The following is a 21296-nucleotide window of genomic DNA, read 5'->3' as shown; positions in this document are numbered from 1 at the left end:
ACACCAATTCCTGTTCCACGTGCACCCCACCCTTCCCCCTGCACCCCAAACCTCCCTGGGGTTGTTCTGCCCCATCCCAAGCCCCTCAAATGTTGTCAGAACACCCAGGGCCTTGCACAGGACACCCCAAATCCTGCTCCACGTGCACCCCACTCCTCCCCCTGCACCCCAAACCTCTTGCCCCATGCCCAAGCCCCCCAAAATCCTGTCACAGTCCCTTGTCAAGAGTCAGGAGGACACCCCAAATCCTGCTCCTCGAGCCCCCCACTCCTCCCCCTGCACCCCAAACCTTTGTCACACTCTCGTGTCAGAGTCTGGAGGACACCCAGGGCCTTGCCGAGGACACCCCAAATCCTGCTCCAAGTGCCCCCCACCCCCCCAGGAGGTGTCCCCCTGTCCCCCAGCCCCCCGTACCCTCCTCGGGGGCGTGGTAGGCCGCCAGGGCGTTGAGCATGTCGTAGATGACGTCGCGGATGGGCTCGGGGATGGGCGGCAGCGCGGCCGCCTTGGCCGGCGTGGTCTTCACCAGCTGCACCGCGTTGGGGCCCTTGATCCGCAGGTTCTCAAACTCGTCATCCGAGGCTGGAAGAGGAGGTCAGCGCTTTGGGGGGTCCTTGAGGGTTTGGGGGGGTCCTTAGGGGGATCCTCAGAGCTTTGGGGGGTCCTCAAGGGTTTGGGGAGGTCCTCAGGGAGCTCCTCAGGGGTTTGGGGGATCCTCAGAGGGGTCTTCAGGGGGGTCCTCAGGGGGATCCTCGGGGGGTCAGGGGTTTGGGGGGGTCTTCAGGGGTTTGAGGGGCTCCTCAGGGGGATCCTCAAGGGTTTGGGGGGGTCCCCAGGGATTTGGGGGTCCTCAAGGGTTTGGGGGGGTCCTTAGGGGGATCCTCAGGGGTTTGGGGGGTTCTCAGGGGTTTGGGGGGTTCTCAGGGGTTTGGGGGGTCCTCAGGGATCTCCTCAAGGGTTTGGGGGCTCCTCAGGGGTTTGGGGGGGTCCTCAGGGGGGTGTTCAGGGGGGTCCTCAGGGGTTTGGGGGGTCCTGAGGGAGCTCCTCAAGGGTTTGGGGGTTCCTCAGGGGTTTGGAGGGGGTCTTCAGGGAGGTCAGCAGTTTGGGGGGTCCTCAGGGAGCTCCTCAGGAGTTTGGGAGGGTCTTCAGGGGTTTGGGGGGGTCTTCAGAGGGATCCTCAGGGGCGTCAGGGGTTTGGGGAGGTCTTCAGGTGATTGCAAGATTCCCTCTATGCCCCTGTCCCCACTCCAGGAGTGTCCCTCATGTCCCTGTCCTTGCTCCAGGTTCCCCCTCTGCCCCCCTCCCTGTCCCTGCTGTGTCCTTGTGTCCCCTCCAGGAACCCTCCATGACCCCCTCCTTGTCCCCACTGTGTCCCTGCCCCCTCTCCAGGATCCATCCTATGGCCCTGTGCCCCCCTCTCCCATGTCCCCCTCTGTCCCCTCACTGGTGCCGGAGCTGTGCAGCGCGGGCAGGGCAATGCAGATGTCACTCCCATGTCCCCACGTCCCCCTCAGTGTCCCCCGTCCCCTCACCAGTGCCAGACCCGCGCGGGGCGGGCAGGGCGATGCGGATGCAGCACCCCCCCATGTCCCCTCAGTGTCCCCATGTCCCCCCATGTCCCCTCACCAGTGCCAGACCCACGTGGCGCAGGCAGGGCGATGCAGATGCAGCCCATGACCACCCCCATGTCCCCTCAGTGTCCCCATGTCCCCCCATGTCCCCTCACCGGTGCCAGACCCACGTGGCGCAGGCAGGGCGATGCAGATGCAGCACCCCCTATGTCCCCATGTCCCCCCCCAGTGTCCCCATGTCCCCTCACCGGTGCCAGACCCGCGTGGCGCAGGCAGGGCGATGCAGATGCAGCACCACCCAATGTCCCCATGTCCCCCCCCAGTGTCCCCATGTCCCCTCACCGGTGCCAGACCCGCGCGGGGCGGGCAGGGCGATGCAGATGTCCCCCCCCAAGTCCCCTCAGTGTCCCCATGTCCCCTCACCAGTGCCAGACCCACGTGGCGCAGGCAGGGCGATGCGGATGTCACCCCCATGTCCCCCCCAGTGTCCCCCCATGTCCCCATGTCCCCTCACCGGTGCCAGACCCCCGCGGGGCGGGCAGGGCGATGCGGATGCAGCCCGTGGCCACCTCGGTGAAGACGCTGGGGCTGCGGCAGGCGGCGGGGCCCAGCACCCGCAGGATGTAATTCACCTCCCGAGAGCCCAGGCTGCCCGACACCACCCCGGACGTGGTGCTGCCAGCGCCGCTGGTGGCCGCGGATCGAACCACCTGGGGACAAGGGACATGGGGACAGTGTGAGTATGGGGACAGGGACAGTGACACCACCCCGGACGTGGTGCTGCCAGCGCCGCTGGTGGCTGCGGATCGAACCACCTGGGGACAGGGGACATGGGGACAGTGTGGGTATGGGGACAGGGACAGTGACACCACCCCGGACGTGATGCTGCCAGCGCCGCTGGTGGCCGCGGATCGAACCACTTGGGACAGGGACAGGGGACAGCATGGGTATGGGGACAGGGGACAGGGGACACGGGGACAGTGTGGGTATGGCATGGGGACAGTGACACCACCCCGGACGTGGTGCTGCCAGCGCCGCTGGTGGCCGCGGATCGAACCACCTGGGGACAGGGACAGTGTGGGTATGGGGACAGGGTGACACCACCCCGGACGTGGTGCTGCCAGCGCCGCTGGTGGCTGCGGATCGAACCACCTGGGGACAGGGACAAGGTGGGTATGGGGACAGGGACAGTGACACCACACCGGACGTGGTGCTGCCAGCGCCGCTGGTGGCCGCGGATCGAACCACCTGGGGACAGGGACAGTGTGGGTATGGGGACAGGGACAGTGTGGGTATGGGGACAGTGACAGTGTGGGTATGGTGACACCACCCTGGACGTGGTGCTGCCAGCGCCGCTGGTGGCCGCGGATCGAACCACCTGGGGACAGGGACAGTGTGGGTATGGGGACAGGGACAGGGTGGGTATGGGGACAGGGACAGTGTGGGTATGGCATGGGGACAGTGACACCACCCCCGACGTGGTGCTGCCAGCGCCGCTGGTGGCCGCGGATCGAACCACCTGGGACAGGGACAGCGTGGGTATGGGGACAGGGACAGCGTGGGTATGGGGACAGGGACAGTGTGGGTATGGGGACAGGGACAGTGACACCACTCCGGACGTGGTGCTGCCAGCGCCGCTGGTGGCCGCGGATCGAACCACCTGGGGACAGGGGACAGGGACAGTGTGGGTATGGGGACAGGGACAGGGTGACACAGGGACAGTGTGGGTATGGGGACAGGGACAGTGAGGGTATGGGGACAGGGACAGTGACAGTGTGGGTATGGGGACAGGGACAGGGTGACACAGGGACAGTGTGGGTATGGGGACAGGGACAGTGAGGGTATGGGGACAGGGACAGGGTGACACAGGGACAGTGTGGGTATGGGGACAGGGACAGGGTGACACAGGGACAGTGTGGGTATGGGGACAGGGACAGTGACAGTGTGGGTATGGGGACAGGGACAGTGTGGGTATGGCATGGGGACAGTGACACCACCCCGGATGTGGTGCTGCCAGCGCCGCTGGTGGCCACGGATCGAACCATCTGGGGACAGGGGACAGTGTGGGTATGGGGACAGGGACAGGGGACACCATGGGGCCAGTGTGGGCACAGGGACACCATGGGGACACCACGAGGACACCATGGGGCCAGCATGGGCATGAGGACACCATGGGGTCAGTGGGGACACCACGAAGACACCACAGGGCCAGTGGGGACACCACGAGGACACCATGGGGCCAGCATGGGCATGAGGATGGCACAGGGACACCATGAGGGACACCACAGGACCAAGTGGGGACACGGGATAGCACAGGGACACCATGAGGACACCACCGGGCCAGTGGGGACACCACAGGGGACACCACAAGGTCACCATGGGGTCAGTGGGGACATAGGGATGGCATGGGGACACCATGAGGGACACCACAGGGCCAGTGGGGACACCATAGGGGACACCACAGGGCCAGTGCGGACATGGGGATGGCACAGGGACACTGTGGGGACACCACAGGGGCAGTGGGGACATGGGGACACCACGGGGCCATCACAGGGCCAGTGGGGACACCATAGGGGACACCACAGGGCCAGTGTGGGCATGGGGATGACACAGGCACACCATGGGGACATCATGGGGACACCATGGGGACACCATGGGGTCAAGTGGGGACATGGGGATGGCATGGGGACATCATGAGGACACTATGGGGCCGTGGGCACAGGAACAGCACGGGGACACTGTGGACATGGGGATGGCATGGGGACACCATGGGGCCAGTAGGGACATGGGATGGAACAGGGACACCACAGGGCCAGTGGGGACATGGGGATGGCATGGGGATGACATAGAGATGACATGGGGACACCATGGGGACACCGTGAAGGACACCACAGGGCCGTGGGCATGGGGATGACATGGGGATGGCATGGGGACACCACGGGGACACCATGGGCCCAGAGTGGACATGGGCATGGTATGGGGATGACATGGGGACAGTGTGGGACCAGTGGGGACACCACAGGGTCAGTGTAGACATGGGGATGGCACAAGGGACACCATGGGGCCAGTGTGGGTATGGGGATGGCATGGGGACACTGTGGAACCAGTGGAGGCACCATGGGGATGGCACAGGGACACCTCGGGGAACACCACAGGGCCAGTGGGGACATGGGGACGGCGTGGGGACACCATGGGGCCAGCAGGGACACCATGAGGTCACCACAGGGCAAGTGGGGACATGGGATGGCACAGGGACACCATGGGGACACCACAGGGCCGGTGTGGACATGGGATAGCACAGGGACACCGCGGGGAACACAACAGGGCCAGTGTGGACATGGGGATGGCACAGGGACACCATGAGGACACCATGGGGACACCACGGGGCCAGCGTGGGACATGGGGATGGCGTGGGGACACCATGGGGACACCACAGGGCCAGTGGGGACATGGGGATGGCACGGGGATGACATGGGGACACCATGGGGACAGCGTGGAGATGGGGACACCATGGGGACACCACGGGGCCAGAAGGGACACCATGAGGACACCACAGGGCCGCGAGCATGGGGACACCATGAGACCAGTGTGGACATGGGGATGGCATGAGGACACCATGAGGGCCACCACAGGGCCAGTGGGGACACGGGATGGCACAGGGACACCATGGGGATACCACTGGGCCAGTGTGGACATGGGGACGGCATGGGGACACCATGAGGGACAGCACAGGGACACCATGGGGCCAGTGGGGACATGGGATGGAACAGGGACACCACGGGGCCAGTGTGGGCATGGGGACACCATGGGGACACCATGGGGGACACCATGGGGGACACCATGGGGGACACCATGGGCACAGGGATGGTACAGGGACACCATGGGGCCACTGTGGACATGGGGATGGCATGGGGACACCATGGGGCCACCATGGGGACATCACAGGGCCGTGGGCATGGGGACACCACAGGGCCAGTGTGGACATGGGGATGGTGTGGGGACACCACAGGGCCAAGTGGGGACACCACAGGGGACACCACAGGGATGCCTCAGGGTCACTGTGGGCATGGGGACACCATGCGGACACCACGGGGCCAGTGTGGGCATGGGGATGGCATGGGGACACCATGAGGGACACCATGAGGGACACCATGAGGGACACCATGAGGGACACCATGGGGCCAAGTGGGGACACGGGATGGCACAGGGACACCATGGGGACACCACAGGGCCAGTGGGGACACCACAGGGGACACCACGAGGACACCATGGGGCCAGTGTGGACATGGGGATGGCATGGGGACACCATGAGGGCCACCACAGGGCCAGTGTGGGCATGAGGATGGCACAGGGACACCATGGGGACACCATGGGCCCAGAATGGACATGGGGATGGCATGGGGACACCATGAGGGACACCACAGGGCCAGTGTGGACATGGGGATGGCATGGGGACACCATGGGGCCACCATGGGGCCAGTAGGGACATGGGGATGGCACAGGGACACTATGGGGCCAGTGAGGACACCACGGGGCCAGTGTGGGCAAGAGAACACCATGGGGACACCACGGGGCCAAGTGGGGACACAGGATGGCAAGGAGACACCATGAGGGACACCATGACGGACACCACAGGGCCAGTGGGGACACCACAGGGGACACCACAGAGCCAGTGTGTGCATGGGGACACCATGGGGACACCACCGGGCCAGGGTGGACATGGGGATGGTATGGGGATGACATGGGGACAGCATGGGGCCAGTGTGGGCACAGGGACACCATGGGACACCATGGGGACACCACAGGGCCAGCAGGGACACCATGAGCACACCATAGGGACAGCGTGGGTATGGGGACACCATGGGGACACCATGGGCATGGGGATGGCATGGGGACACCATGGGGCCAAGGGGGGACATGGGGATGGCATGGGGATAGCATGGGGACACCATGAGGGACACCACGGGGCCAAGTGGGGACACGGGATGGCACAGGGACACCATGGGGACACCATGGGGGACACCATGGAGCCAGCGTGGGTATGGGGATGGCACAGGGACACCGTGGGACCACCACAGGGCCAGTGTGGGCATGGGGACACCATGGGGACACCATGGTGCCAGTGTGGGCATGGGGATGGCACGAGGCCACTGGGGACATGGAATGGCACAAGGACACCATGGGGACACCATGTGGGCATGGGGATGGCATGGGGATGGCATGGGGACACCATGGGGACACCATGGGGCCAGCAGGGACACCATGACGTCACCACAGGGCCAGTGTGGGCATGGGGATGGCATGGGGACACCATGGGGACACCACGGGGCCAGCAGGGACATGGGATGGAACAGGGACACCACGGGGCCAGTGTGGGCATGGGGACACCATGGGGACACCATGGGGGACACCATGGGGGACACCATGGGGGACACCATGGGCACGGGGATGGCACAGGGACACCTCAGGGACACCACGGGGCCAAGTGGGGACACGGGATGGCACAGGGACACCGCGGGGAACACAACAGGGCCAGTGTGGACATGGGGATGGCACAGGGACACCATGGGGACACCACAAGGACACCATGGGGCCAGCATGGGCACAGGGACACCATGAGGGCAGTGGGGACACTACAGGGACAGTGTGGGCATGAGGACACCATGGGGACACCACTGGGCCAGTGTGGGCATGGGGATGGCACAGGGACACCATGGGGACACCATGGGGCCAGAAGGGACACCATGAGGACACCACAGGGCCGTGGGCATGGCGACACCATGGGGACACCACGAGGACACTATGGGGCCAGCATGGGCACGGGGACACCATGAGGGCAGTGGGGACACTACAGGGACAGTGTGGGCATGAGGACACCATGGGGACACCACAGCCCCAGTGTAGGCATGGGGACACTGTGGGGACATCATGGGGACACCATGGAGCCAGCGTGGGTATGGGGATGGCACAGGGACACCGTGGGACCACCACAGGGCCAGTGTGGGCATGGGGACACCATGGGGACACCACTGGGCCAGTGTGCACATGGGGATGGCACAGGGACACCATGAGGACACCACGGGGCCAGTGGGGACACCACAAGGACACCACAGGGACACCACAGGGCTGTTGGCACGGGGACACCATGGGGCCACTGTGGACATGGGAATGGCATGAGGACACCATGAGGACACCACCGGGCCAGTGGGGACACCACAAGGACACCATGGGGTCAGTGGGGACATAGGGATGGCATGGGGACACCATGAGGGACACCACGGGGCCAGTGTGGGCATGGGGATGGCATGGGGCCACTGGGGACATGCAGATGGCATGGAGACACCATGAGGGACACCATGGGGCCAGTGGGGACACCATAGGGGACAGCATAGGGCCAGTGTGGGCATGGGGATGGCACAGGCACACCATGGGGACACCATGGGGACACCACTGGGCCAGTGTGCACATGGGGATGGCACAGGGACACCATGAGGACACCACGGGGCCAGTGGGGACACCACAAGGACACCACAGGGACACCACAGGGCTGTTGGCACGGGGACACCATGGGGCCACTGTGGACATGGGAATGGCATGAGGACACCATGAGGACACCACCGGGCCAGTGGGGACACCACAAGGACACCATGGGGTCAGTGGGGACATAGGGATGGCATGGGGACACCATGAGGGACACCACGGGGCCAGTGTGGGCATGGGGATGGCATGGGGCCACTGGGGACATGCAGATGGCATGGAGACACCATGAGGGACACCATGGGGCCAGTGGGGACACCATAGGGGACAGCATAGGGCCAGTGTGGGCATGGGGATGACACAGGCACACCATGGGGACACCATGGGGACACCACTGGGCCAGTGTGGACATGGGGATGGCATGGGGACACCATGAGGGACAGCACAGGGACAACATGGGGGCAGTGGGGACATGGGGATGGCATGGGGACACCATGAGGGACACCATGAGGGACACCACAGGGCCAAGTGGGGACACGGGGATGGCATGGGGATGACATAGAGATGACATGGGGACACCATGGGGACACCGTGAAGGACACCACAGGGCCGTGGGCATGGGGATGACATGGGGATGGCATGGGGACACCATGGGGACACCATGGGGCCAGAGTGGACATGGGGATGGTATGGGGATGACATGGGGACAGTGTGGGGCCAGTGGGGACACCACAGGGTCAGTGTAGACATGGGGATGGCACAAGGGACACCATGGGGCCAGTGTGGGCATGGGGATGGCATGGGGACACTGTGGAACCAGTGGGGGCACCATGGGGATGGCACAGGAACACCATGGGGCCAAGTGTGGACATGGGGATGGTATGGGGATGACATGGGGACAGCATGGGGCCAGTGTGGGCACAGGGACACCATGGGGACACCATGGGGACACCACGGGGCCAGTGTGGGCATGGGGACACCATGGGGGACACCATGGGGGACACCATGGGGGACACCATGGGCACAGGGATGGCACGGGGACACCACGGGGCCAAGTGGGGACACGGGATGGCACAGGGACACCTTGGGGAACACCACAGCGCCAGTGGGGACATGGGGATGACATGGGGACACCATGGGGACACCATGGGGGACACCATGGGGGACACCACAGGGCCAGTGTGGGCATGGGGATGGCACAGGCACACCATGGGGACACCATGGGGCCAAGTGGGGACACGGGATGGCACAGGGACACCATGAGGACACCACAAGGCCAATGTGGGCATGGGGACACCACGGGGACACCATGGGGCCAGTGGGGACATGGGGACACCATGGGGACACCATGAGGGACACCATGGGCACGGGGATGGCATGGGGACACCACGGGGCCAAGTGTGGACATGGGATGGCACAGGGACACCTCGGGGAACACCACAGTGCCAGTGTGGGCATGGGGACACCATGGGGACACCATGGTGCCAGTCTGGGCATGGGGATGGCACGGGGCCACTGGGGACATGGAATGGCACAAGGACACCATGGGGACACCATGTGGGCATGGGGATGGCATGGGGACACCATGAGGGACACCATGGGCACGGGGATGGCACAGGGACACCATGGGGCCAGTGTGGACATGGGGATGGCACAGGAACACCATGGGGCCAAGTGGGGACATGGGGATGGCATGGGGACACCATGAGGGACACCACGGGGCCAAGTGGGGACACGGGATGGCACAGGGACACCATGGGGACACCATGGGGACACCATGGGGCCAGCGTGGGACATGGGGATGGCATGGGGATAGCATGGGGACACCATGGGACCTGTGTGGGCACGAGGACACCACAGGGACACCACGGGGACACCATGGGGCCAGTGTGGACATGTGGATGGCATGAGGACACCATGAGGACACTGTGGGGCCAGTGGGGACACCACAGGGTCAGTGTAGACATGGGGATGGCACAAGAGACACCAGGGGGACACCATGGGGACACCATGGGGCCAGTGTGGGCATGGGGATGGCATGGAGATGGCATGGGGATGGCATGGGGATGGCATGGGGACGGCATGGGGATGGTACAGGAACACCATGAGGACACCACAGCGCCACTGGGGACATGGGGACACCACGAGGCCACCACCCCGTCCCCTCCCATACCTTCTCCATGGTGTGGCGCAGCGTGCAGGGGTCCTCGATGATGTGCCGGAACAGCAGCGTCACCAGCGGGGTGAACCCCGTGAAGCCCGAGCTCTGCGTCAGCGCCAGGATGGTGCGGGTGGAGCGCAGCTCGGCGAACAGCAGCGCGTGCTTGTGCTGCCGCGTCAGGCGCAGGCACAGGCGCAGCGTGGCGTGCAGCGTGTCGGGGTCCACCGGCACCCCCAGCATGCTGACGCAGGCGCGCAGCACGGCCGGCACCGCCTCCTCCGCCAGCCCGCGCACCGGAGCCTCGCCGTCCGCGCCGGGGTCGGCGTCGTCCGCAGCGGGGCTGGTGCTGCTGGTGCTGGTGGTGGTGGTGGGAGGGGATGGGCAGGGGGCTGCGGCGGTGCTGGTGGTGGTGGTGGAGGGGGTGGGCGCGGTGCTGGCGGTGGAGGGGGGGTCTTCGTCGGTGGAGGGAGGGTCTGGAGCTGTGGGGAGAGGAAAGGAGGGTTTGGGGTTATGGATGATCCCAACATGAGTGTTCTGACAGCCCGGACCATTCTGAGTCCCCCATGGGCCCTCCATGGCCTCTGTGACCCCCCATGAGCCCTCCATGACCCCATCACAGCCATTCTGACCCCCCCAGATCATTCTGACCCTGCCATGGCCCCCATGATCCCCCCATGACCATTCTGAGCCCCCCATGACCCCATGACCCCACCATGACCATTCTGACCCCTGCCATGGTCTCTATGACCCACCATATGACCTCCATGACCCCACCATGACCATTCTGACCCTGCCATGGCCCCCATGATCCCCCCATGACCATTCTGACCCCACCATGACCATTCTGACCCCACCATGACCATTCTGACCCTGCCATGGCCCCCATGATCCCCCCATGACCATTCTGACCCCACCATGACCATTCTGACCCTGCCATGGCTCCCATGAGCCCCCCATGGCCTCTGTGACCCCTCCATGGCCCTCATGACCCCCTTATAGCCATTCTGACCCCCCCAGATCATTCTGACCCTGCCATGGCCCCCATGAACCCCCCATGACCATTCTGACCCTCCCAACCATTCTGAGTCCCCCACGACCCCCCCATGGCCTCTGTGACCCCCCCCACGACCTCCATGACTCTTCCATGGCCCCCATGACCCCACCTTGACCATTCTGACCCCACCACGACCATTCTGACCCTGCCATGACCATTCTGACCCCTGCCATGACCATTCTGATCCCACCTTGACCATTCTGACCCCTGCCATGACCATTCTGACCCCACCACGACCATTCTGACCCTGCCACAGCCTCCATGACCCTCCCCCCCGGCCTCTGTGACCCCCCCCATGAGCACTGTGACCCTACCATGGCCTCTATGGTCACCCCTATGGGCCTCCATGACCATTCTGACCCCTCCATGACCATTCTGACCCTCCCATGGCCCCCATGATCCCCCCATGACCATTCTGACCTTACCATGACCTCTGTGACCCCCCATAACCATTCTGAGCCCCCCATGGCCCCCATGATCCCTCCCATGGCCATTCTGACCCCCTCAGATCATTCTGACCCCCCCATGGCCCCCATGACCCCACCATGACCTCTACGACCCCCCCCATGACCATACTGACCCTACCATGGCCCCCATGACCCCCCATGGCCTCTGTGACCCCTCCATGGCCCTCATGACCCCCTCAAAGCCATTCTGACCCCCCCAGATCATTCTGACCTTGTCATGGCCCCCATGACCCCATCATAGCCATTCTGACCCCACCACGACCATTCTGACCCTGCCATGGCCTCCACGACCCTCCCCCCATGGCCTCTGTGACCCCTCCATGGCCCTCATGACCCCATCACAGTCATTCTGACCTCCCCAGATAATTCTGACCCTGCCATGGCCCCCATGAGCCCCCCATGACCGTTCTGACCCCACCTTGACCATTCTGACCCCACCATGACCATTCTGACCTTGCCATGGCCCCCATGATCCCCCCAAGACCATTCTGACCCTCCAGACCATTCTGAGTCCCCCATGACCCCCCCATGGCCTCTGTGACCCCTCCATGGCCCTCATGACCCCATCATAGCCATTCTGACCCCCCCAGACCATTCTGACCCTCCATGGCCCCCGTGACCCCCCCATGACCTCCATGACCCCTCCATGGCCCCCAGGACCTCCCCATGACCATTCTGACCCTGCCATGGCCCCCATGATCCCCCCATGACCATTCTGACCCTCCAGACCATTCTGAGTCCCCCACGACCCCCCCATGGCCTCTGTGACCCCTCCCATGACCTCCATGACTCTTCCACGGCCCCCATGACCCCACCACGACCATTCTGACCCCTGCCATGACCATTCTGACCCCACCACGACCATTCTGACCCTGCCATGACCATTCTGACCCCACCACGACCATTCTGACCCTGCCATGGCCTCCATGACCCCCCCATGGCCTCTGTGACCCCCCCCATGAGCACTGTGACCCTACCATGGCCTCTATGGTCACCTCTATGGGCCCCCATGACCATTCTGACCCCCCCATGACCACTCTGACCCTCCCATGGCCCCCATGATCCCCCCATGACCATTCTGACCTTACCATGACCTCTGTGACCCCCCATAACCATTCTGAGTCCCCCATGGCCCCCATGACCCCTCCCATGGCCATTCTGACCCCCTCAGATCATTCTGACCCCCCCCATGGCCCCCATGACCCCACCATGACCTCTATGACCCCCCCCATGACCATACTGACCCTACCACGGCCCCCATGACCCCCCCATGGCCTCTGTGACCCCTCCATGGCCCTCATGACCCCCTCATAGCCATTCTGACCCCCCCAGATCATTCTGACCTTGCCATGGCCCCCATGATCCCCCCATGACCATTCTGAGCCCCCCATGACCCCATGACCCCACCATGACCATTCTGACCCTGCCATGGTCTCTATGACCCCCCATATGACCTCCATGACCCCACCATGACCATTCTGAGCCCCCCATGACCTCCATGACTCTTCCATGGCCCCCATGACCCCACCTTGACCATTCTGACCCCACCACGACCATTCTGACCCCACCACGACCATTCTGACCCCACCACGACCATTCTGACCCCCCATGACCACTCTGACCCCTCCATGGCCCTCATGACCCCCCCATGGCCATTGTGACCCCCCCACGACCGTTCTGACCCCCCTATGACCCCTCCATGGCCCCCATGACCCCCCCATGACCATTCCAACCCCCCCATGACCGTTTTGACCCCCCAAGACCTCTACGACCCCCCTGTGACCTCTATGACCCTGCCATGACCTTTCTTATCCCCCCATGACCCCTCAGCCCCCCCACAAACCCCTCAGACCCCACCATGACCCCCAGACCCCCCATGACCCCTCAGCCCCCCAAAACCCCTTAAATCCCCCATGACCCCCCCAAGACCCCTCAACCCCTCCCACCCAAACCCTTCAGACCCCCAAAATCCCTCAGACCCCACAAACCCCTCAGACTCCCCCCACCAAAACCCCCCAGACCCCCCATGACCCCTCAGCCCCCCCCAAAACCCCTCAGACCCCCCCCATGACCCCCCAGACCCCCCCAAAATCCATCAGACCCCCCCACCAAAACCCCTCATACCCCCCCCAAACCCCTCAGCCCCCCCCAAAACTCCTTAAATCTCCCATGACCCCCCCAAACCCCTCAGACCCCCCCCAAAACCCCTCAACCCCTCCCACCCAAACCCTTCAGACCCCCAAAATCCCTCAGACCCCCCCAAAAACCCCTCAGACCCCCCCCCTCAAACCCCTCAGACCCCCCCACCAAAACCCCCCAGACCCCCCCAACACCCCTCAGACCCCCCCACCAAAACCCCCCAGACCCCCTATGACCCCCCAGACCCCCCCAAAACCCCTCAGACCCACCCCATGACCCCCCAAAATCCATCAGACCCCCCCCCCAAACCCCTCAGCCCCCCCCACCAAAACCCCCTCAGACCCCCCATGACCCCTCAGCCCCCCCCACTAAACCCCCCAGGCCCCCCCATGACCCCTTAAATCCCCCTAAAACCCCTCAGACCCCCCCACCAAAACCCCCCAGACCCCCCCATGATCCCCCAGACCCCCCCCAAGACCCCCCAGACCCCTCCACAAACCCCCCAGCCCCCCCCCCAAACCCCCCAGACCCCTCCCCATACCGGGGGTCTCGTCCTTGCCCCTCCCCTCGGGCTCCTCGCCCCCCCCCTCCTCGCGGCCCTTCCCGGCCCGGGGGGGTCTCAGCAGCGTCAGCATCACCGGGCGCCGGTTCCCGGTCTCCTCGTTCACCTGCGACAGGGACAGGGGTCACAGGGGGGTCACAGGGGACAGGGGGGTCACAGGGGACACCGGGGTCACAGGGGACACTGGGGGGGGGGGGGGTCACTGCAGGGACACCGGAGTCACAGGGGGACAGGGGGTCACAGGGGACACCGGGGTCACAGGGGATACTGGGGGCCACAGGGGACAGGGGACAGCGGGGGGTCATGGGGGACACTGGGGGTCACAGGGGACATCGGGGTCACAGGGGACACCGGGGTCACAGGGGACAGAGGACAGCGGGGGTCACAGGAGACAGTGGGGACAGGGGACACTGGGGGTCACACTGCAGGGACACCAGGGGGGGGTCACAGGGGGGGGGGTACAGGAGGGACAGCTGGGAGGTCACAGGGGGACAGGGGACACCGGGGGTCACAGGGGACACTGGGGGGGATCACACTGCAGGCACAGGGGACACTGGGGGTCACAGGGGACAGCGGGGGGGTCACAGGGGGACACCGGGGGACAGGGGACACCGGGGGACAGTAGGACAGCGGGGGGGTCACAGAGGGGACACCAGGGGGGTCACACTGCAGGGACACCGGGGGTCACAGGGGACACTGGGGACACTGGGGGTCACACTGCAGGGACACTGGGGGTCACAAGGGACAGGGGACACCGAGGATCACAGGGGAGCACAGGGGGGTCACAGGGGACAGTGGGGGACAGGGGACACCTGGGGGGGTCACACTGCAGGGACAGGGGACACTGGAGGGTCACAGGGACACCAGGGGTCACATGGGACACCGAGGGTCACACTGCAGGGACACCGGGGTCACAGGGGACAGGGGACAGCGGGCACAGGGGACAGTGGGGGGTCACACTGGAGGGACAGGGGACACCGGGGGTCACAGGGGACACTGGGGGTCACAGGGGGCACACCGGGGGTCACACTGCAGGGACACCGGGGGACAGCAGGGGGTCACAGGGGACAGGGGACAGTAGAGGTCACAGGGGGACACCGGGGGTCATGGGGGGACACAGGGGGACAGGGGGGTCAAAGGGGACAGGGGAACACCGGGGGGTCACTGCAGGGAGGGTGGGGGTCACACTGGGGGGACAGGGGGTGACACTGGGGCCAATCCTTGTGGAGTGGCACTGTGGGGACATCATGGGGTGACAGGGTGACACTGGGGCCCCTCCCCGTATGGTGGCACCAGGAGTGTCCCTCTACCATGGGGGATGTCCCTCATGGGGCGTCCCTGTCCCATGAGGTGACACCAGGGGTGTCCCCTGCAGTGGGTGACACTGCGACATGTCCCCTGCCCTGGGGCTGTGTCCCCTGCCCTGGGTGACCCTGGGACATTTCCTGGTGCCCCAAGGCAGTGTCCCCATGTCCCCAGCCTGTCCCCCTGTCCCCACACCTGCACCATGGTGGTGAACTGCACGGTGTAGCGCTGTGTCCCCATGTCCCCATGTCCCCAGCCTGTCCCCAATGTCCCCAGTGTGTCCCCACACCTGCACCATGGTGGTGAACTGCACGGTGTAGCAGTGTGTCCCCATGTCCCCAATGTCCCCACACCTGCACCATGGTGGTGAACTGCACGGTGTAGCGCTGTGTCCCCATGTCCCCAGTGTGTCCTCATGTCCCCAGCCTGTCCCCCTGTCCCCACACCTGCACCATGGTGGTGAACTGCACGGTGTAGTGCTGTGTCCCTGTGTCCCCAGCCTGTCCCCATGTCCCCAATGTGTCCCCATGCTGTCCCCATGTCCCCACACCTGCACCATGGTGGTGAACTGCACGGTGTAGCGCTGTGTCCCCAGCCTGTCCCCATGTCCCCAGTGTGTCCCCACACCTGCACCATGGTGGTGAACTGCACGGTGTAGCGCTGTGTCCCCATGTCCCCATGTCCCCATGTCCCCAGTGTGTCCCCATGTCCCCATGTCCCCACACCTGCACCATGGTGGTGAACTGCACGGTGTAGCGCTGTGTCCCTGTGTCCCCATGCTGTCCCCATGCTGTCCCCATGTCCCCAGCCTGTCCCCATGTCCCCATGTCCCCACACCTGCACCATGGTGGTGAACTGCACGGTGTAGCGCTGTGTCCCTGTGCCCTGAGCAGTGTCCCCAGCGTGTCCCCATGTCCCCAATGTGTCCCCACACCTGCACCATGGTGGTGAACTGCACGGTGCAGCGCTGTGTCCCCATGCTGTCCCCATGTCCCCAATGTGTCCCCACACCTGCACCATGGTGGTGAACTGCACGGTGTAGCGCCTCCTGCCGGCCGTGAAGCGCACGCTGGGCTCGCCCGCCCTCCAGGCGGCGTCGATGGTGCTGTTGTTGCTGGCGCTGTAGCTGCACCAGCGGCCCGAGCGGTCGTCGAACCAGCGCCAGTTGTTGCCGCTGGCCTGAAGGTACTGGGGGGACACGGGGGGGACACGGGGGGGACACGGGGGGACACGGGGGGGACATGGGGGGTCACGGCCTGGAGCCCCCCGGGTGACCCCCAGACCCAGCCCAGGGTAGGGATGGGAGTGGTGCTCGGTCATGGGGGGGGGGTGAGGGCAGGGTGGGTGTGACAGGGACAGTGGGTGTCACCCCTGTGTCACCTCAGGGGTCTGTGTGTCACCCCTTTGTCACCCTCAGGGGTCTGTGTGTCACCCCTGTGTCACCTCAGGGCTCTGTGTGTCACCCCCAGGGCTCTGTGTCACCCCCAGGGGTCTGTGTGTCATCCCTGTGTCACCCTCAGGGGTCTGTGTCACCCTAGGGGTCTGTGTCACCCCTGTGTCACCCTCAGGGGTTTGTGTGTCACCCCCAGGGCTCTGTGTGTCACCCCTGTGTCACCCTCAGGGGTCTGTGTCATCCTAAGGGACGATTCTGTGTCACCCCAAGGGTCTGTGTGTCACCCCTGTGTCACCCTCAGGGGTCTGTGTGTCACCTGTGTGTCACCCCAGGGGTCTGTGTGTCACCTGTGTGTCACCCCAGGGCTCTGTGTGTCACCCCAGGGGTCTGTGTGTCACCTGTGTGTCACCCCAGGGCTCTGTGTGTCACCCCAGGGGTCTGTGTGTCACCTGTGTGTCACCCCAGGGCTCTGTGTGTCACCCCTAGGGCTCTGTGTGTCACCCCTGTGTCACCCCCAGGGCTCTGTGTGTCACCTCTGTGTCACCCTCAGGGGTCTGTGTGTCACCCCTGTGTCACCCCCAGGGCTCTGTGTGTCACCTCTGTGTCACCCTCAGGGGTCTGTGTGTCACCTCTGTGTCATCTCAGGGCTCTGTGTCACCCTCAGGGGTCTGTGTGTCACCTGTGTGTCACCCTCAGGGGTCTGTGTGTCACCCCTGTGTCACCCCAGGGGTCTGTGTGTCACCCCTGTGTCACCCCAGGGCTCTGTGTCACCCCCAGGGCTCTGTGTGTCACCCCTGTGTCACCCCCAGGGCTCTGTGTCACCCTCAGGGGTCTGTGTGTCACCCCTGTGTCACCTGTGTGTCACCCCAGGGCTCTGTGTGTCACCCCAGGGCTCTGTGTGTCACCTGTGTCACCCTCAGGGCTCTGTGTCACCCTCAGGGGTCTGTGTGTCACCCCAGGGGTCTGTGTGTCACCTCCAGGGCTCTGTGTGTCACCCCATGTCCCCCCTCTGTCACCCTGGCTGTTCCACCCCCATCCCAGTCCCACCGTGTGTCCCCAGGCCCCCCCAAATTTCCCCCAAGATCCCCAAATTTCCACCAAGAACCCCCAAAATTCCCCCCAGGACCCCCCAAAATTCCCCACAGGACCCCCCAAGATCCCCCCAGGACCCCCCAAATCCCCTCAGGACCCCCAAGATCCCCCCAAACCCCTCAGGACCCCCCCAAATCCTCCCAGAACTTCCAAAATTCCCCCCAGGACCCCTCAAAATCCCCCAAATTCCCCCCAAGATCCCCCAAACTCCCCCCAGGATCCCCAAAATTCCCCCCAGGACCCCCAAAGTTCCACTCAGGACCCCCCAAGATCCCCCCAAACCCCTCAGGACCCCCCCAAATCCTCCCAGAACCCCCAAAATTCCCCCAGACCCCCCAATCCCCCACCTTGTTCATCTGCGCGCGGCGCTTGGAGGACACGGCCGTTTTCTCGTAGAAATCAATCAGCAGCAGCACAGGGGTGATCCACCTGGTTTGGGGGGGACAGAAGGGCCATGAGAGCATCCTGGGGGGGTTTTGGGGTTCAGGGGGGGGTCAGGGAGGGGTCTGTCCTCACTTGGGGGTCTGCACCTCCTTGTGCTCCTTGGCTGCCTGCAGGCAGGGCTGCACCACCTCCAGCAGCTTGATCAGCACGTCCAGCACGCAGCTGGACTCCACCACACGGGCACAGGGCAGCTTCAGCTCCTGGGGCACCCCAAAAATGTCAGCACCCCAAAATATCCATCAGAACACCCCAAAAATCGCGACTAAAATAGCCAGAAATATCCCTGAGATATTGTCGGGAAGAGACTTGAAATATTCACAGGAACAGCCCCAAATAAAAACCCAAATCCAACAACAGCAGAACTCCAGCACAGGGCACAGAGCAGTTTCAGCTCCTGGGGCACCCCAAAAATGTCAGCACCCCCAAATATTCATCAGAACACCCCAAAAATCCCAACTAAAATATACAGAAATATCCCTGAGATATCCACAGGAACAGCCTCGAGATATCCACCTAAACACCCCAAAAGTATCCAAAAACATCCCAAAATATCCACAGGAACATCCCCAAACTAACAATAGCTGGACTCCAGCACAGGGCACAGAGCAGTTTCAGCTCCTGGGGCACCCCAAAAATGTCAGCACCCCCAAATATCCACTGAAACACCCCAAAAATCCACACCAAAATAGCCAGAAACATCCCTGAGATATCCACAGGAAGAGCCTTGAAATATCCACCTGAACACCCCAAAAATATCCAGAAACACCCCAAAATATCCACAGGAACATCCCCAAACCAGCACCCAGTGACTCCAGCACATGGGCACAGGGCAGCTCCAGCTCCTGGGGCACCCCAAAAATGTCAGCACCCCAAAATATCCACTCAAATACCCCAAAAATCCCGACTGAAATATCCAGAAATATCCCTGAGATATTGTCGGGAAGGGTATTGAAATATTCACAGGAACAGCCCCAAAAAAACCCCCAAACCAGCAACAGCTGGACTCCAGCACAGGGCACAGGGCAGCTTCAGCTCCTGGGGCACCCCAAAATCATCAGCACCCCAAAATATCCACTCAAATATCCCAAAAATCCCGACCAAAATATCCCAAACACCTCTGAAATATCCACAGGAACAGCCCCAAACCAGCACCCAGTGACTCCAGCACACGGGCACAGAGCAGCTTCAGCTCCTGGGGAGAGTCAGGGGCACCCCAAAAATGTCAGCACCCCCAAATATCCACTGAAACACCCCAAAAATCCCGACCAAAATATACAGAAATATCCCTGAGATATTGTCGGGAAAAGACTTGAAATATCCACCTGAACACCCCAAAAATATCCAGAAACACCCCAAAATATCCACAGGAACATCCCCAAACCAACAACAGCTGGACTCCAGCACAGGGCACAGGGCAGCTTCAGCTCCTGGGGAGAGTCAGGGGCACCCCAAAAATGTCAGCACCCCCAAATATCCATCAGAACACCCCAAAAATCCCGACCAAAACAGCCAGAAATATCTCTGAGATGTTGTCGGGAAGAGCATTGAAATATTCACAGGAACAGCCCCAAATAAAAACCCAAATCCTACAACAACAGCTGGACTCCACCACAGGGCACAGAGCAGCTTCAGCTCCTGGGGAGAGGCAGGGGCACCCCAAAAATGTCAGCACCCCAAAATATCCACTGAAACACCCCAAAAATCCCGACCAAAATAGCCAGAAATATCCCTGAGATATTGTCGGGAAGAGCATTGAAATATCCACCTGAACACCCCAAAAATATCCAGAAACATCCCAAAATATCCACAGGAACATCCCCAAACCAGCAGCAGCTGGACTCCAGCACAGGGTACAGAGCAGCTCCAGCTCCTGGGGCACCCCAAAAATGTCAGCACCCCAAAATATCCACTGAAACACCCCAAAAATCCCGACTAAAATATCCCAAACATCCCTGAGATATCCACAGGAACAGCCCCAAACAGCACCCAGCTGGAGGCCATCGTGTGGGGACAAGTTCTGGATTGTCCCCAAATTTTGGGGTGTCCCCAGGTCTGATGTCCCTCCTAGGTGTTGGGGTCACTCCTCCTGGTTTAGGGGTCCCCCCAGTTGTGGGGTCCCCCCCTAGTTTTGGGGCCCCCCCATAGGTTTTGGGGTCACCCCAAGGTTTTGGGATCCCCCGAAGTTTTGGGGTCTTCCCAGGGGTTGTGGTCATTGCCCCAGGTTTTGGGGTCCCTTCCCCATAAATTTTGGGGTCCCCATAGTATTGGAGTCCCCCCAGGTACTGGGATCCCCCCCTGGTTTTGGGGTCCCCCCCAACAGGTTTAGGGGTCCCCATAGGTTTAGGGGTCCCCCCAGGTTTTAGGACTCCCTTCAGGTTTTTGGGTTGCTCCCATTTGTGGGGTTCCCCCTGTTTTTGGGGTCCCACTAGTTTTGGGGTCCCCCCCCAGGTTCTAGGCCCCCCTCCCCATAGGTTTTGGGGTCCCTCTTGGTTTTGGGGTCTCCCCTGGTTTTAGGATGCCCCCCAATTGTGGGGTTCCCCCCCAGGTTTTGGGGTCCCCCTCTACAGGTGTTGGGGTCCCCCTCCTGGTTTTAGGGTCCCCCCCAGTTTTAGGCTCCCCCCAGGTTTTGGG

The 21296-nt window shown here is 63.2% G+C and overlaps 1 protein-coding gene across 1 annotated transcript in view; it reads right to left on the bottom strand.

Annotated features, from left to right (window-relative positions):
- Nucleotides 1-21296, bottom strand: part of HUWE1 (HECT, UBA and WWE domain containing E3 ubiquitin protein ligase 1) — a 168024-nt gene that overhangs the window by 83037 nt on the left and 63691 nt on the right. The window contains 7 exon segments of the mRNA XM_033083465.1: nucleotides 415-582; nucleotides 2086-2281; nucleotides 10222-10688; nucleotides 14411-14537; nucleotides 16748-16924; nucleotides 18569-18650; nucleotides 18738-18865. Of these exon segments, the coding sequence (XP_032939356.1) occupies nucleotides 415-582; nucleotides 2086-2281; nucleotides 10222-10688; nucleotides 14411-14537; nucleotides 16748-16924; nucleotides 18569-18650; nucleotides 18738-18865 (1345 nt within the window).

Source organism: Catharus ustulatus, chromosome 32 (genome assembly GCF_009819885.2).
Source record: "Catharus ustulatus isolate bCatUst1 chromosome 32, bCatUst1.pri.v2, whole genome shotgun sequence".
Lineage (NCBI taxonomy): Eukaryota > Metazoa > Chordata > Aves > Passeriformes > Turdidae > Catharus > Catharus ustulatus.
The sequence above is the reverse complement of the archived record's forward strand: the minus strand, read 5'-3'. Positions and strand labels throughout refer to the sequence as shown.